This window comes from Rhinolophus sinicus, linkage group LG02, assembly GCF_036562045.2.
Source record: "Rhinolophus sinicus isolate RSC01 linkage group LG02, ASM3656204v1, whole genome shotgun sequence".
NCBI lineage: Eukaryota > Metazoa > Chordata > Mammalia > Chiroptera > Rhinolophidae > Rhinolophus > Rhinolophus sinicus.
The window spans coordinates 82,152,653-82,170,596 of NC_133752.1; the positions used below are offsets into that span (position 1 = coordinate 82,152,653).

Consider the following 17,944-nt stretch of genomic DNA (forward strand, 5'->3'; position numbering starts at 1 on the left):
GTTGTAAGAAAACCTGTTACACAAAGCCAATTAAGATATCTCAGTTAAAAGCTATGAAGTTTTGTGTTAACTTGACATTTTAAGTATATTTGCTTATTACTCATTACTTGTTAATGCTCTGGTGGCTGTAGCTTTTGGTTTATTGATGAGCCCTGAAAGATTTACTACTTCGTATCTCACTTCTAGATACCCGGTCTGCATTTCCTTATTAGCCATAGTGGCCTGGTGGTTCTCAGATCATGCAGAATTTACCACGAAATGAGTTATGTTTCATAGCAGACACGATCAGTTCTTGAATGTGTGTCTTTTCTTCTATCCGTTTGCACAGAATTGCAGCTCAAAACTTTTTATTTGTTTTAGGTAAATGGAGTAGATTTAGCAGGCAAATCCCAAGAGGAAGTTGTTTCCCTGTTGAGAAGCACCAAGATGGAAGGGACTGTGAGCCTTCTGGTCTTTCGCCAAGAAGATGCCTTCCACCCAAGGGAACTGGTGTGTAAATGTAGAGCAGATGAAACTTTTCTGATGCACATGTGCCAGGGATCTGGGCTAGGTACCTGATGGCCAATGTTTATTGAGACATTTTCTAAGCAGTTTCTCTATTCTATGTGTCTTTCAACCTTTACTTAATAAAAACATTCTTTTCTCATATTTCCTTAGTTTTGGAAATAGATATCCACAATGTTGAGTGTAGGAGTATTTCAAAATCAAATTGCTGGGATATTTCCTAGGACAGCAAATGTTTATTACTGAATGCTTTCAGATGGACTGATTGAATACAGACACATCGATTAATTCATAACTGTCACTTCAAAGGCTGTTGTTGAAAGCTTGCCATATTCTCTACTACATATGACAAATCTTCATATTTCAGATTTTCATAGTACATGTAGCTAAGCCAAATAAAGATGCATGATTGTTGTATGAAATGGAGTACCTTAATTAAATGTTATTATTGAAAATAAAGAGACCTGAGTGTCAGTAAGCCCATGGCCATTAATTACTAATATAAACATTTGGAATGACAGATGAAATGAAAAGCCATTTGTTTTGCAAATTATTTTACTTTTTATACATACAGGTATCTCAATATAGCTAAATATTAGATAGGGTATTTCCATAGTATTGGAGTGAAGGAAATATGCATATTAAGTTGACATAGTTCTGAGTGTTTTTCTGCAAAAAGTGGTTTCCTTTATATATAACTGGAGGGGTCACCTTTATCTTTTGATGTGGTGTGAAGATTGTTTTACTTCAAGTACAAGTGGTATTTTAAATAATTCAAAAACTGATTCTAGTTGGGTTGTTTTATAACATTTGACGTCTCTTTCAGCTAGCTTTTATCTTTATCTAAAAAACAGTTAATCTGTATATACTAGAGTGGCAAGGCTTTAGGGGCACAGTTCCCAAATTTGTCCTATAGCTCTTAGGCTAATGCTTCAAGTATGAATGCGTCATGGTTAATAAAATGTTTCTTTTATTATAAATCAGATAAATTTTAGTTGTAGGAATATCCCATCCCTTGGTTAAAAACAGATCTAAAATTTACTGCGATTTCGTTGAAATTTTAGATTTTGATAAAGCTGAAAAATAAACACTTGCATTTTAAGTAGATTTTGAAAAATAGTAGAAAACTTTGTATTTCTATTTTAAAATGATTAATGCATTATTTCTCATTCAATTGAGTTTTCTTTTCCCCCTACTGTTATCCAATTTTGTGCTTAAAATGCCACCTGATCCTAAATCTGGAGATGTCTCTATTAAATTGTAAATTAGCACTTACAAAAACAACAACCAAGCTTTAGATAGGGTTTGATGGAGGTTTCATTCTTCCCCAGTATATCTGAGCCTGGCTGGGTAATGGCATTATTCGATTGCCAAAGCTCACACACTGCTCTTAAGCAGCCTTTCCAGAGTTAGTGCCAACATGCAGCCAGCTTAGGGTTATTCAGGTTCTTCTTGTCCAATTTTGATCTTCCAGGCTTCTGTCTTCCCCTTCTGCTGCCTACTTTTTTTTTTCTTGGTTATTTAATTTATTGCTTGTGAGCTTTTCATTAAGGAGTGAGCCAGTAGGCCGTCAGTCTGTTATTCATGTTGCAGCTGCTTTTCAAGATTTAAAAGACTGAAATTCTGAAAACTTAAAGTGGGCATGTAAAGTGATGTTTGAATCCAATTCACAAAACTCTTTTCCTCTGTTTGCGGTGTCTGCATTTAAATTCTGTGTCTGAAATTGAATACTTTTATGAATATGTGCCTTTTTTTATAAATCAACCTTATAACTATCTATGTCTTTAAAGCAATTCTGTAAATAGGTGAAAAAAATCACATTTCAAACCTGTGTAATATTTTATAATATAATACTTGTGTATAGTATAATATTTTATAGTATAATACAGCTAGACTGTTATTATCTAGTCTAGCTATCAAATTATAATATACCTTATAACAGACTTAGTTGGGAAAATTTTTAAAGAATTAGAAGCAGTGCTACGAATAGGAAAGCAGTTAGTTGAGATTTGTTTTCCTCCAAATAATAATTTCATGATGTACTATGAATGAGCAAGTAAAAACTTACATCTAGGGAAATTTCTTAAAACACACACACACAGCCACACAAGATAGTGTAACCGCACCAGGGAAATGTTTGGAAGGCAGAGTAACACATCAGCCAGAATATAATCACCCTCTATATGTTTTGTGGATTTTAAGAACCACCAAAATTTCTTTTAAAGTAAAGCTTTGTGTCCCTGTGTGTTGAAGATGGCTTTGGTCAGTCTGTATTTATGTTTTTCTTCAATTCTTCTAGAATGCAGAGCCAAGCCAGATGCAGATTCCAAAAGAAACGGTAAGAGTTTTGTCTTTTGTAGGATGCAGAGATGTTGAAAAGATAAATGGAACTATTTACTAATTAAATATTAAGTTAACTTGTCCTCCCTTTTCCTGGCTCATAATAGGTATTACATAGATTTATTAAATTCCAAAGCGGTCTTAAGGTTACTTACTGATACTATCCCAAATACAGAATATTTCGTGATTATTTTTGGGTCAGACAGGGATAAAAAAGAGAGAGCGATTAGAGTAGTTTTCTATTACCTGCGTAATAAGAGGGATCAAAAATTGGTGAACTTAGTAGTTTCACATATATGTAAAGGACTCCATGAGTTGTGAAATGCTGTAAGTGGCTACAAAGTGAAAAAAAAAGAAAATGATTCAGGCACAGAAAAAATAAGAAGGGCTAAAACTAAAAGCACAATAAAAATGTATCATAAGCAGGAAAAATAAAATGTCTAATTGAACTAGAATACTAGTTGTCTTAACTTATAAGTATTTTATTTATTATACGTTTGTATAGCATATTATAAGAGAGTGATTTCTCTTAATAAAAGTAAGTACTCACAGCTTTGATTAAAATGCAAACATAGTTATGCCCTGTTTAGAAGATAACCCTAATACAGACTGGAAATAAAGGAGTAAGTTGAGTTCTAGCAGGCTATACTAACATAAAAATAAGAATTGGCATATCAGTCTCTGAGCGTATCATTTTAGTGTGGATGCTCTGCATGGGGGAAAAAAGTGAGGGTGTCTATATTGATTCATAATATCATCTGGTAGAAATTCTAACAGTTAGGACCTATTACACATCAAAAACCATAGCATAAATCACATCATTCCCAAACTCTTGTAAGTAGAAAGAAAATTTAATAAAGCCATATCCACATGGGTGATACTAATATGCATTTTTCAAAAAATTGTCATATTTGGTAGACAAAAAAGGTAAGAATATGAAAAATTTGAATAACATAATTAACAAGTTTGAATTTTTTTTTGCACATTCATAGACAAACCTTGTACCTAAGAAGGAAACAAAATGTTATTTTCAAATATTACATAATTACAAAGATGGACGACAAATCAGACCTCAGAGGAAAAACAGTCAACAACCCTTGAAATTATTACGCGTTCATAAGTATGGGTTGTAGAAAATTCATAGCCTTAATTTTTTATTTCTAAAATCAGTAGGTTAGTGATAGCTATTTATACTCGCAGTGGTATTTGTGTGTGTGTGTGTGTGGTGGGGTGGGTTGAAAGCTGAGGAGAAATCGGACAGATTGATTCTAAAGAATAAGATGGGCACAAGAGTGTTTTATACTATTTTAAAAGACAATAATAATGACAAAAAGTACTGTAAAACTACAATAAAATAACATGATGTTATTAACGGAATAGACAGATCATTTAAACACATTAGTGATGATAGAAACAGATCTGGTGTGTATAAGTATGTGCATGTATGCTAAAGGTGGCATTTCAAAAAAGTGGTAAGGGATTTTTTTTAAATGTTTCAAGCAATTGGCCATTCACTTTAAAAAGTTACATTCCTTTTTGTTAACTATATGCTACAATAAATCCCAGTTGATTATGAAATTAAACCTGAAAAAAGTACTAAAAAGTATTCAGAGAAAATACATGAAACTCTTTGGATAGTAAATGTTGTCCAAGCGTGAAAAAGCCAAAATGTAATTAGATAGTAAATAGATTGATAGATTTTGTGTGTGTGTGTGTGTGTATGTGTGTGTGTACTTGTATAGCAATAACCATAACATGGAATAGTTACAAATTAAATGCTAGATGGGGGAAACATTTTGTAATGTGATCCCTGGGTAAAGAACTACTCCTTTGTTGTTAGAATCTTAATATCATAGAACTTTTTGGAAAACAGAATGACTTTGCACATAAACTACATCTGTTAATGCTTACGGCAATCTGAGATGGCAAATGATACTATAAGCAGTAAAGATAAGCATGTTCTTTCAAAATATTTAGTCAGTCCTGGTGAGGAAATTGATGATTAGCCCTGAACTTTTCAATCACTAAGGGGAAGCAGCAGCATTGGCTTTAAATGTGATATTCCATTGAGAATGCAAGGTCCATTCCAATCCACTCCTCACCCACGAGCCCTGTGTATTCATGACAGCATGCCAGAGCAAATGACAATTCAGTCTCCTTGACAAAGGAAGTATTAGACATACGCATACTGTCTGTTTTCCAATTACAAATGGAATTTTTTTCTGATGAGAGTTTTCCAAATAAATTAAAAACTTCGAAGAGTGTTTTTCAAATTTTTTTTATTTGGTTTCTTGTTTTAAAATTATCCTTTTACATCTGTGCCTCTCTTTCTGCTCTTGCTGTGTATGCAGTACCATTTTGTGTTGTTAAAGTCTTCATGTTAAACTTTTAATTTAAAAAATTGGCTTCCAGGGTCTCTGCCACTTTTTATACCTTTCGATGGCAAGTCATTAAATTCATTTAAGTCTTGAAGTTCTATGGTATTATTTAAATTTTCATGTGATTGTAAGCGCCTTAAAAACACGTATGTCATAAATCTTAATTCATTTGTTGGTTGGTTGATTGTTACAATGATCCATAACTGATTTAGTGTGAGAAATTAAAAAGAAAGTTCATTAGGTAGATGAGTAGGGTCAGTAGTTAACAGACCTTTTGAATTTTTATAATGTAAATTTCCTTTGCATCTTCTAAGTGTTGTATTAATTAATAAGAGTGGGAGATTAGAAACTCTAGTTTTAGGTTACCTATTCAAAATTGGATCGAAAAAGCTGAATTTTGCAGTAAAGTCTCACGGTCACTTGCTCCATGTCCTGAACAAACTCCTTTGCCTCTGAAAACCTTCTTCACTTGATATAGGGCACTCTCTTGTGGATATTCCGGTTAGATAAGTCATTCATGGGCATATTAAGGGTCTCCATAGAAACTGAACCAATAGGATGTGTGTATCTATAGGAAGATTTAGTATAACAAATTTTCTTGTGTGATGGTGGAAGCTAGCAAGGCTTGAGACCCAGGGAGCCGATGGTGCAGATGCAGATGGAAGTCAATCTACTGGAGACTTCCACCTTTCTCAGACAGGCCTTTCTGTTCTGTTCAGGCCTTTAACGGATTGGATGAGGCCACCCATATTTTGGAGGGCTTTCTGTTTTATTCAGAGTTTACCACTTTAAATATTAATCTCATCCAAAACACCTTCCAAGTTGACACCTAAAATTGATATCACAATAACATAATGAATTTACCTACTGGCCAGGTTTTGACTTCCCAAAGTGCTGGTTTCTTCTTGGGGTTTCAAATAGGAATAATGCAAGCTTGCTGAGTGAACCCTCCAAGAACTTTTCAGTAAGATCCTCCTAAGAATATAATTGTGTGTTAAACAAATCTAGGACTATGTGATAAAGTAGAGCTTTAGAAAATAATACAGTTTAGAGATCTAACTAGACCTTAGAGATAAGATATACTACATGCGTAAATGTCATTAACGCAAAATGTGTTTCACAAACAGTTAGTGGGTTCTCCCTATAGAACCTGCAGGGACACATTGGAGAGTCTTTTGGAACCTCCCTGAAGATCAGGAGGCATCTTGATAGGCTAACTTCAGAAAGTTGTAGCATTGATTCAGAAACTTGATGAGCAAGGCAATAAGCATGGTCATTAATAGGTTCATTTAACTAACGGTTGTAGTAGATCAAGTAAATGCTACCATATTGACCCCACTGTAAATTGAGAAAACAGTAGAAGAAATTAAAAAACAGTTCCATTTTCATTAGCATCAATAAAGTAAGATAAAATACTTTGGAATACATTTAAATAAAAAAGGTGAAAGATCTATACCCTGAAGACTGTAAGACAATGAATGATAAAAGAAGTTGAAGATGCCACAAGTAAATGGAAATATATTTCATGCTCATGCATTTGAAAAATTAATGTTAAAATGTCAGTTCTACCCAAAGTGTTCTACAGAATCACTGCAATCTCTATCAAAATTCTATGGCATTTTTCACAGAAATGAAAAAAAAATCCTAAAATTTACCTGGAACCCAAAAAAAACCCACGTGCCAAAGCAATCCTAAAAATGAGCAACAAAACTGAAGGCATCACATGTCCTTATTTCAAACTATATTATAAAGCTACAGAAATGAAAACAGTGTCGTATTGACATAAAAACAGATGCATAGATCATGGAACAGAATAGAGAGCCTGGAAATAAACACATATGTGTATCAATTTATGACAAAAAAGCAAAGAATATTTAGTGGGGAAAGGTCAATCTCTTCACTAAATGATGGTGAGAAAACTTGATAGTAGTATGCAAAAGAAGAAACTGGACCTCTATTTTATACTGTACACAAAATTCAACTCAAAATAGATTAAAGATTTGAATGTAAGACGTGAATCCATAAAACTCCTAGAAGAAAACATATGGGGTATGCTCCTTGACATTGGTCTTGGCAATGATTTTTTTAGATTTGACAAAAGCAAAGGCAACAAAAGAAAAATTAACAGATGGGACTAAATCAAATGTAAAAGCTTCTGCACAGCAAAGGAAACAATCAACAAAATTGAAAGGCAACCTATGGAATGAGAGAAAATATTTATAGATCATCTATATGATAGGAGGTTAATATCCAAAATATATAAAGAGCTCATATAACTCACTAGCAACAAAAATAAGTCATCTGATGAAGAAATGGGCAGAGGATCTGAATAAACATTTGTCTGAAAAAGACATACTAATGGCCAACAGCGAGTGAAAAAATGCTCAACATCACTAATCATCAGGGAAATGCGATTCAAAACCAGAATGCGGTATCACCTCATACCGGTTAGAATCACTTTCATCAAAAAGACAATAGTAAATAAATGTTGCTGAGGATGTGGAGAAAAGAGAACCCTTACACACTTAAATACACCCCCCCACACACACACACAATATACACACAATGGAATATTATTCAGCCATGAGAAAGAGGGACATCCTGCCATTTGTAACAATATGAATCGACCTTAAGGGCCTTATGCTAAGAGAAATAAGTCAGATAAAGACAAATGTTATATGATCTCACTTATATGTGGAATCTAAAAATGCTGAACTCATAGAAACAGAGACTAGGATAGTAGTACCCAAAATCTGGGGATTCGGCAGAAAGGGGAGATGTTGGTCAAAGAGTATAAGCTTCTAGTTAATAGGATGAATAAGTTCCGGGGAATCTCATGTACAGCATCGTGATTATAGTTAACAATGCTGTAGTATATACTTGAAAGTTGCTAAGACAATAGATGTTAAATGTTCTCACCACAAAAAATAATGGTAATTATGTGATTGGATGGAGGTGTTAGCTAATGCTATGGTGGTAATCATTTTTCAATATATGAGTCTATCAAATCAGCACTTTGTACACCTTAAACTAACACAATATTATATATCAGTTATATCTCAATAAAGCTGGGGGGAATAAAAGAAAATAGTTGAGTCAGAGAAAGCAAATAGGGAGCCTTATGGGGAAGTGAATTGTGAGTCATTATGTTTATCTAAACTTGGTACAAATTCATTGGGATGAACGCATCATCAAACACTTCTCTAGGTCTGTAATGTAGATTAATTTTGATACTCTAGAGAACATACATGAAAGTGTAAAAAACTTTCTAATTTGAGATTTTTTTGAAGACTTACACCATCATACACAAAATGTATGTTGTGTATGACCTTAATGGTTCGGTTTTGAGCATCACATGTTGCTGTTGTCACAAATAATTTTATAAAATGTATGCTACTTTTAGCACTTTAAATGATCAAACTTATCTTAAGCTTCTAACTCAATGAAATAAGTTTGAGTTCAAATGATTCAAACTTCTTTTTAATACTTAAAAATTATTATTATTATTATTATTATTATTATTATTTTAATTGGGGAATATCGGGGAACAGGGTGTTTCTTCAGGGCCCATCAGCTCCAAGTTGTTGTCCTTCAATCTAGTTGTGGAGGGTGCAGCTCACTGGCCCATGTGGGAATCGAACTCGCAACCCTGTTGTTCAGAGCTCACACTCTAACCAACTGAGCTATCTGGCCACCCCTCAAACTTTTTAAAAAACAATTTTATTCCAAAATTGGAATAGATTAATAATTTCATAATTTTACAAAAACAGTAATGATTTTGTCTAGTGAATCTCATATCAATGTTTAATGATTTCATTTGAAATTACTTACTGTTACTGTAGTAAGATAAGGATTTTTTAATGTTTGGTATGTTTTTCCCTTGGGAAATATATCTTAGTTATTTTTTATTGTCCTTTTGTGGTAAAATGACAAAGTTAATATCTTTAAAATTTATCATAATTTTTTTTTGGCTATTCAACTCTGAATTATTTTCAAGATTATGTTGGTAGTAATGTCTATTTTAAAAATAAAAATGGTATTAGATATAGAAAATAATTATTTTGGGTTAATTATTAGGTGTAGTATTCTGAAATGTCAGAATTTTCGGAAAAGTTTTAAGAATTGTATCAAGAACTCCAGTATACCCTTCACCCACTTCCCCTATTTGTTAATATTTTCCCACATTTGATGTATAATTTTCTTCCACTACTCCCCCACTTTTTTCCCCCACTACATAGTTTTTTGTGTATGAATTGAGACTAAATTGTAGACCTAACTTTCCTTTATCTGTAAATATTTCAGTGTATATATAAGAACAAGGATATTTTCTTATGTAGCCACATTATAGTTAATCAAAATCACAAAATTAGCATTGATTTAACAGTATTATTAATTGCCCCAATTAATGTTCTAATACATGCCGAAAGGAATGAAAGAATGGATGGACGGATAGTTGAATGAATACATAAAAATTAATATCTGGTCCAGATTCCAATTCAGGATCATATGTTGGATTTAGTTACGTCTCTTTAATCTCCCTTAATCTGAAACAAATCTTCAGTTTATATTTATTTTTCAGTTTTGAAGAACAAATTACTCTGAGAATGTGCCTCAATTTGGATTTGTGTGACATTTCTTTGATTGGTTAAGGATTTTTCTAGCTTAATATTATAGATGAATAACTATGAAACGTTTTTTCTCAGCATTTATATTATCAAGCAACAAATTTTTAAATTCTTTAAATTTTACTTATTTTATATCCACTATTTGAACTAGAAAAGAGCATAATCAAGCCAGATGTGACTTTTTAACTTTGCAAATAAGAATAATTAACCCTAAAATATCAGCACAAATAGCATGCATAAACATTCGTCTCACATATAGGATAAATTAAAATATTTAACTTGAAGAAACCTTGGAGTGTGACTTGAGGGTTATTTTTTATGCAAAAGAATCAAGGTAACTTTTCTGTTTTAAAAATCCTTCTCATTTAAAAACATTAATGCTAGTTACTATTTGTTATAACTGCATATTTAATTTTTGTATGTTGCATAAGTGTATCTCCCTTTGACTTCTGTAAGAACTTTTGTTAGGGCGGAGATTATGACGGTCACCTCCGTGGCATCATCGTTTTGTAAGAGCTGTCATAGCGTATTCATTCCTAGTCAGTCTGCCCCCTCCCAGCACAACATTTATAACTGTCCTCTTCTTTCCCCTTCCCACACCATGTTTTTGAAGAAGGAGACTTAAAGAAATGGCACGCAATGCGATTTTTATATTACAGAATGTAATGAATTGATGGTAGAAAATTCAGTCTAGCACAGAAAAGAAAAATGAAAGTCATCTGCAGTTTTGCGACTTCAGTGCCACATTTTGATGCACATTTTTTCATGATTTTCCTCTTTACCTATATAACTAACAATATCATATTCCAGACGCTAATGTAGCTAATAAATGTCATGTTCCAAGCAGAAGGAAAGACAGATATATCCCTTCCTCGTGAAACTTTCACGAACATAAGAAGACAGACATTAAACAGTTTCTAAGAACAGGATATCAAGGCTGATAGTAGGTGTGAAGTACTGGAAGTTATGAAAGCCCAAAGGCTAAAACCCAATTTCTTAGTCATAAATGTTTTTATGTTTCACTAAATGTTTTTTTTAAGACACATTAATAGCTGAATCGTATTCCATTGTGTAGGTGTATCTTAATCTACTTAATATCATACATTTAGGTTGTTTCGAATTTTAGCTGTTGTAATTAAAGCAGGAAACATCATAACAGTTAAATCTTTGTTCATGACTACAATTAGTTTTTTAATGACATATCACTAAAAGTTGTATTTCTGGGTTAAGCAATAAGCAAAATGAAGGAGCTTTGGATAAACATTATTAAATTGACTTCCATAGCATACCTTTTCCATATTTTCACCAGCAGTGACGAAAGTGCCTATTTCACCATGCCTTCTGCGTTCTTGGATATAATTACTTAAGATAGTTTTTAAAGCAATTTGGTAACTACTGTTGATTGCATATCTTTTGTTAAAAGTAAGATTGAACCTTTTGCTTATTTTTTGGTCCATTCATCTTTCTTTAATGTGTTGCTCATTCACATCCCTTTCCCATGAGTTAGTGGGAATGTTCATCTTTTGTTATTAATTTATCATGACTCATGCAATAAAGACATTAATTCTATGGAGAGGAGAAGGAGATAGAAATCAATTAATTATAGTGGAGCAATGAGCAGGAATAAACTCTGCTGTTATTTTTCTACTCACACTGTTAACACCTCTGACACCAGATGTTTTCTACACCAAACAGTTCTGACACTAAGTGCCTGGAGTTTGTGTAGACCCCCCAAGTTAAGGACTCAGTCCCATAAGACTGTCCCCCACTTCAGATGCCAATGTCAAGCAGTGGGTCCCCAAGTTGCACGCAGCTTCTGACTTGGCTACAACCTAGAGTTACCCACCATCTCCTTCGGTTCAATAATTTGCTAGGGCAACTCACAGAACCAGGAAAACAGCTTAGTTACTATTGCTTACTTATTACAAAGAATGTTTTAAAGGATAACCATTTGAGGAGATATTTAGGGTGAAGTCTGGAAGGTCCCAAGCTCCAGAGCCTCTGCTCCTGTGGAGTAGGGGTGTGTCACCATCTTGGTACGTGAATATGTTCATCAACTGGAAGCTCTTCAAACCTTGTATTTTGGGCATTTTCATGGAAGTTTCATCACATACAAATGATCGATTATTATCTTCATTTCCAGCCCCTCTACTCTCTCTGGAGAATGGAGGTGGGGTTCAGAGTTCCAAGCTTCTAATTATGGCTTGGTCTTTCTGGTGACCAGACCTGTCTGGGAGCCACCCAGAGTCACCTCATTAGAACAGAGGATGATCCTGTCACCCAGGAAATTTCAAGGAATGTCGGAGCTATGTGTCAGGAACTAGAACCAAAGATAAAAATAGTGTCAGGAATCATATATTTTACACACACACGCGCGCGCGCGCGCACACACACACACACACACATATTGAGGCTCAGAGATTTCTCATGATTATATTTGTGCTACTTAATATCATCCTTTTATTTCCTCTCATCGATATACCCACTTTGACAATTACCTACCGACTCAGAAAGGCCTGTGGGTCACTGTTGTTGGGGAGGAAGGAACGCACTGGGACTTGTGGTTCCCTTTGCTGTGTCACCATAGATGTAAGTGTGAATCTTTTCTGCTGTTCTGTGGATCGTAGGAAAGTAAATAGCTTTCTTTTATGCTGCCCATTCCGCAGTTTTGCCCTTTTAAATGCTCAACAAAAATTCCCTGTTTGGGCATTAAAAAGCCAAAATGCCAATAGAGTAGTGGGCAAAGGAAGAGCTGACTGGTTGCTTTGACTGGAAAAATCACTTGAGGTGTAGGTATGTACATGAGAGACATGATGTTGCTTGAGTAACATGATCAGGTAGAATTGGTTTGAGCAAATAAAAAAAACACAACACATTGTGTTTCTGTATAAAGAATTTGACTCAAGAAACTTGATAAAGTACAGAATCTGGAAGAAATAATCATCAAGGTTATAGAAAATTGGCTCTCCTTTGTGTCAGAATGAAAAGATACCTATACTATCAAGACTTTGTGAAATTCTACGTAATGCAGCGGCATTTAAAAATGGTTTTTGAGGAGCAAATTCTTTTTTAAATATTTTGGTGCCAGAGAGTTAAGTTCTAAAAGCTGGCATTAATTTCAATCTTACATCAAGAGCCAAATGTATTAGTCATGAAATATCAAAGGAAAAGGACCATCTCTCACTTAAATACTTTTAATGATAATAATGACTTAAGACTGGATAAGAAAGTTGAAAAATAATATTTCCATCCTGCAGCTTTCATAATAAATGAAATTTTACTGGGGAAGATACAATCTCCTTTAAGACAGGTTCAGAGTAGGGCATGTCAGGAAATCATTCTTGACCAAAAATTTTCTTCATATATTCTGTCAGCTACTTATCTTGATTTTTCAAAGAGAAAAAATGGGTATTTTTAAGCCTTAGTAAAATGTTAGGGAAATGTCAAAATCAGTAAACATTTAAAAAACAAATTGAAGATCCAAATCAGTAACTGACAATTAAGAACCTTCCAGATTTGAGGCAAATAAGCATACTAAATTATCAGACCCAAATGTGCCTAGCTAAGGACTGTCTTTGGTTTCCATGTCTTTTCAAATGCAACTTTCCCAGGAATATTAACACTGATTCACAAAGTAAGTTTTATCTTTCAGTTACTTCTGAATTTAAAGTAGGAGGGAACTGTAGTGTGTTTTGATACTATTTTGTATCTGAAACATCAAAATTTATAGTCATTAGTTAGTACTATTTAATTGTTTCAGACCACATGGATTAAAATGAAAAAAAAAGCTTATCGAGCAAACCAAGTATATAAATATATCGAGCAAACCAAGTATGTAAATATAAATATATAAGTATATAAATATAAAGGTATTTTACATAATAAATATGTGATATATCAATATTTTGATATGAGCACTTGATGTTTATTTCTACCCAATACATTGGTTTTATTTGAGCTATAATTATTCTCTAGAAATATTTTAAAAGTAAGAAAGGTTTTATAATAAGCTGGCTTAGGCTTTATTTTGACTTTGATACTGAAATTTGTTTACTTTGTGTAATTAACATCATTATTGCCCTGTGTCTTTTTAGGTTGTTCTTATTTTATATTCTTTATTATATAGTTTTCCTGTCCTTAGCATATTAGCAATTTAATTTTTTGAAATGTACCTTGTTCTTATAACTATGAGGCTGTCCTTTGAGCTGGTACAAAGCATATCCTACCATAAGATGTTAACATTGAATATTAGTCAATTGGGAACATCACTTTAAAAATTGCAGTATTAGAGATTTAAAAATAGCCTATCTCTTGTATTAAGAAAATCTAAAAATATAATTTCCTACTGGTGAATTCTGTACTTCCAGAAATCATTTCATGCAATTGAGGTATTTGTGGTTACATGTTAAATTCATTTAAAATTATGTTAATTTTGATTGTTATAACAAAATTTAAAAAATTTGTTGGGATACAAAGAATAAAATTATAGTCAACTCATATTTCCATTACTCTGCAATAGCCTCCCTTCATGTGTGTAATTGAGCCATTCTTTAAAAGCACAATCTTTAAAGGATGCATTCATTATAGTCCACCCTAATTATGTACCACTATATATTTAAACATTCTTTCATTATAATTTGAGAATTCCAGCTTGAATGACTAAGTGGATGCTGGGCAAATATTTCAAAATTTGTAAACAGGAGGAGAACTAGGTTGTAGGACAAGATGAGGCATTAGTTCTGATTTGAAGAGCTCCTGCTACATGTCCATTATGTGGTTGGAAATACTGCGTTTGAAAAGAATTCTGGCCTTCCTCTTTGGAGGTGACCAGTGTAGAGATCTAGGTGTTTGAAGTCTTGGCCGTGGGGGGATTACTCAGGAGAATCTCAGAAGGAATACTATTTCCTCTTCTGGAGTACAACATTTTCATTGACAGAATATGTCATCTCACTGCATTTCATCAGGTTATACTTTGAGCTTTCATTTCTTCCTTGCTTTCAGAAAGATGGGCAAGAGTTTGGGTAACTTAAATATGTTGTGTTTGGAAACAGTCTTTTAAGCACTTGATGACTGCCATTGCGAATCAAAGCTTGCATACGCAACTAATTAATTAAACAGTATTCCTTGAATAATATTTACCAGCTGTGTTATGTATGGTACAGTGTTGTGAAAAAATTTGCTCATGTTGTTTATCTCCACTTTGTCTCACAGATGTTGAAGGTTAAAACTCTCTAGTGGCTCTCTGAAAATGAATACCTTTTTCTACTGACTTTGTATCTTCAGGATTTGTTATTGTTTTGTGAATAAAATGATGCACCATTAGTCAACATCCAACTATTAATAACATTGAACATTCCTAATGAAAACAAGGGACAAATGAGTTATATTTGTTTATTTTGATTCCTGCTGTTCCTGTTTTCCCCTGTGGTTTGGAATATATAAACAGACTGAAAAAAATCCCGAACTCTAGGAGTCTACATGTCTTCAGTCCTTTCACTACATTTTTCTTCTGTTCTTTTGAGTGTGTTTTGAGAATCTGGTTTGGGTTTGTTTCAATATTGAAACAAATGCTGCATAAAAATATTAGCAGCTGGTTCCAGGAATCATCTGGAGGGGCTGCCGACGTACTGTTGTCATGGATCTTGTCATGGAACTTGGGTGGAAATACTGTGCGTGTTATGATTAAAGAACTGCTCATTAGCAGGCTTTAAAAATAACGGTGAGGAGGACACATTGGAATATAATGCGCTATGCAATTGTGTTCCCTCTTAGAAAGCAGAAGATGAGGACGTGGTTCTCACACCTGATGGCACCAGGGAATTTCTGACGTTTGAAGTTCCGCTGAACGATTCAGGATCAGCCGGTCTTGGTGTCAGTGTCAAAGGGAACCGGTCAAAAGAGAACCATGCAGATTTGGGCATCTTTGTCAAGTCCATTATCAATGGAGGAGCAGCATCTAAAGTAAGCAACTTTATTAAGCTTATGCCAATTAACAAAAATGTTTAATTCCAACCCTGTGCCTACCCTGTAGACTCTGTTTCCTCTACCCTCTTAGATTCTGTTTATGCAGCTTGTGAATTAAAGTGGCAAAAGACAGGTTAACAGTAGAAGAAGGTTACACACTTTGTTGAAGCTAATATTTTAAATTTATGTGTACAGGGGCTCCACAGAAAAGTGAAAACTGAAAAAGCTGTGAGACTTGGATGTTTATGTACCATTTTAGCAAAGGATGACACATTGTGGAGAAGTGATTAAAAAAGGAAAAGGGATTTGGGCTTCTAGGGGCTGTAAATTATGGGAATGTAAATATATGAGAATAACTAATGGCTTATTTATTTCATAAGATTTGTCCATGATGACTGACCTCAGTGCCATCTCTGTCTCTGATGTTGAGCGTTGCCCTCCCTTTTCCTGGTTTGGGAGAGGAGAGGGGACACCTTCACAAAAGGAAATATGTGTCTAGTGTTTAGGCAGAAAGGGGAGGGAGGGCAGAGAACACCTCCTGTGTCTGCCATTTCTCCATTGCCTTCAGCTCCAAATATTCCTTATGCTGAAGTGGTGTATTTTGGGGTGGCATATTCTGATATCCTGTAACACTTAACAACTGTTTTCTGGTTTCTTCTTAATACCCCATCCGTAATCAACTAGAATACATCTCAGTGATCTCTCCATTTGAGATGGAGTCCATGGCTTCAACTCCCCATTTTTTTTGTCTCACAGAATTTATAATGCATAGTCATTCTACTTAAATGAAGATAATCTTCTGTGCAAAGACTTAGTTTAGTTTCTGCCATAAAGCTGCCTTACAGTAAAGGTTCATTTTTTCCCCTCCCCTCCCGTGTGTAGGGGTCACTTATCCTATTTCCCAATCTAGAGGAAATTTCCTGACTGTTGAGGGGCCACTTTTCTCTCTGCACTTGTCTAATAGCCTTGAGCTTTTGCTTGTCTTGGGTTGCAAATAACCTCAATGGGTGTCTCTGAAAGCGAGAAAGTAATCACTTTGTGTCCTTTGAATTAGTATGCTATTTTGGTAAACAGATTATGATAATGACTTCATTTACAAATGGATAAATGATTGAAATAGGCACTGGCTCCCGCGACTGCTTATACATTATTATGCTAGTGTTCAATTGGGCAGATCCATTAGAATCAAAGCCCCTTATTTATTTTGCTTTGTTTTTATTTTTATTTTTTTTAAGTACAGGGAAATCAACTTCTTTTATAACAGACTATTTAATAGCCCTTTATTTTTACTTGTTTTCTTCACAGGATGGAAGGCTTCGGGTGAATGATCAGCTGATAGCAGTGAATGGAGAATCCCTGTTGGGCAAGACAAACCAAGACGCCATGGAAACCCTCAGAAGGTCCATGTCCACTGAAGGGAACAAGCGAGGAATGATCCAGCTCATTGTCGCGAGGCGAATAAGCAAGTGCATCAATGAGGTAAAGACTGAAAAATAAAAAGGAAAAAAGGCAGTAGCATTTGAAATTGAAATCAGACTGAGTTTCTGTCCTGACATGGGATAGAGAATGGCAAGTCCTGGGACTTTACATTTAAGCACTATACAGTTTCTTGGCTTGCTATAGTTTTATTGTATTGTCAGTGGGTTGTGATTTGATTTTTTTAATTCTGCCGTCAAAATATTTCTACTTATGCATTAGTATTTCTATTGCCAACTCAACAGGTAACAAGGGGATCTTAAAAACACCTTTAGCTGGGATCATACTTTCCTGCTCAGAGTCTACATTTCTTTTCTATTCAGCAGTGTTGTCCCTGGGAGGGAAAAACAGGAAAACAACAATTGCTTGTTCATTTGTTTATCTAAAATGGAGGCCTCTTACAAAGTCCCTAAGGGGAGTCTGTTTATCATGTGGCATTGTCAGAAGTGTAAGCTTCCATTTCTTTCTTCTAGCTCCACTTTCTCCTTCACTATAAAGTTGAGTATTTTCCCCTGAGTGCTTGCCTTTTCACTGAATCTATTGTATAATACTGTGGTTGGTTCAAAATATATTCTGCACTGTGTAATTAGGAGTGAGTAGGGATGGTATGATCATGTGTTTTCCCAAAAAAGTAAAAACATACTAAGTAAAAACATA

The 17,944-nt window shown here is 34.3% G+C and overlaps 1 protein-coding gene across 18 annotated transcripts in view; it reads left to right on the forward strand.

The window, feature by feature from the left end:
- Positions 1–17,944, forward strand: part of PARD3 (par-3 family cell polarity regulator) — a 612,084-nt gene that overhangs the window by 364,624 nt on the left and 229,516 nt on the right. For 12 of the 18 annotated variants that reach the window (XM_074324693.1, XM_074324707.1, XM_074324692.1 and 9 more), the window contains 4 exons: positions 361–489; positions 2,804–2,842; positions 15,620–15,808; positions 17,117–17,290. In XM_074324693.1, coding sequence (XP_074180794.1) covers positions 361–489; positions 2,804–2,842; positions 15,620–15,808; positions 17,117–17,290 — 531 coding nt within the window. The remainder of the gene's footprint in view (positions 1–360; positions 490–2,803; positions 2,843–15,619; positions 15,809–17,116; positions 17,291–17,944) is intronic. The other 6 variants (XM_074324694.1, XM_074324703.1, XM_074324705.1 and 3 more) reach the window with 1 other exon arrangement.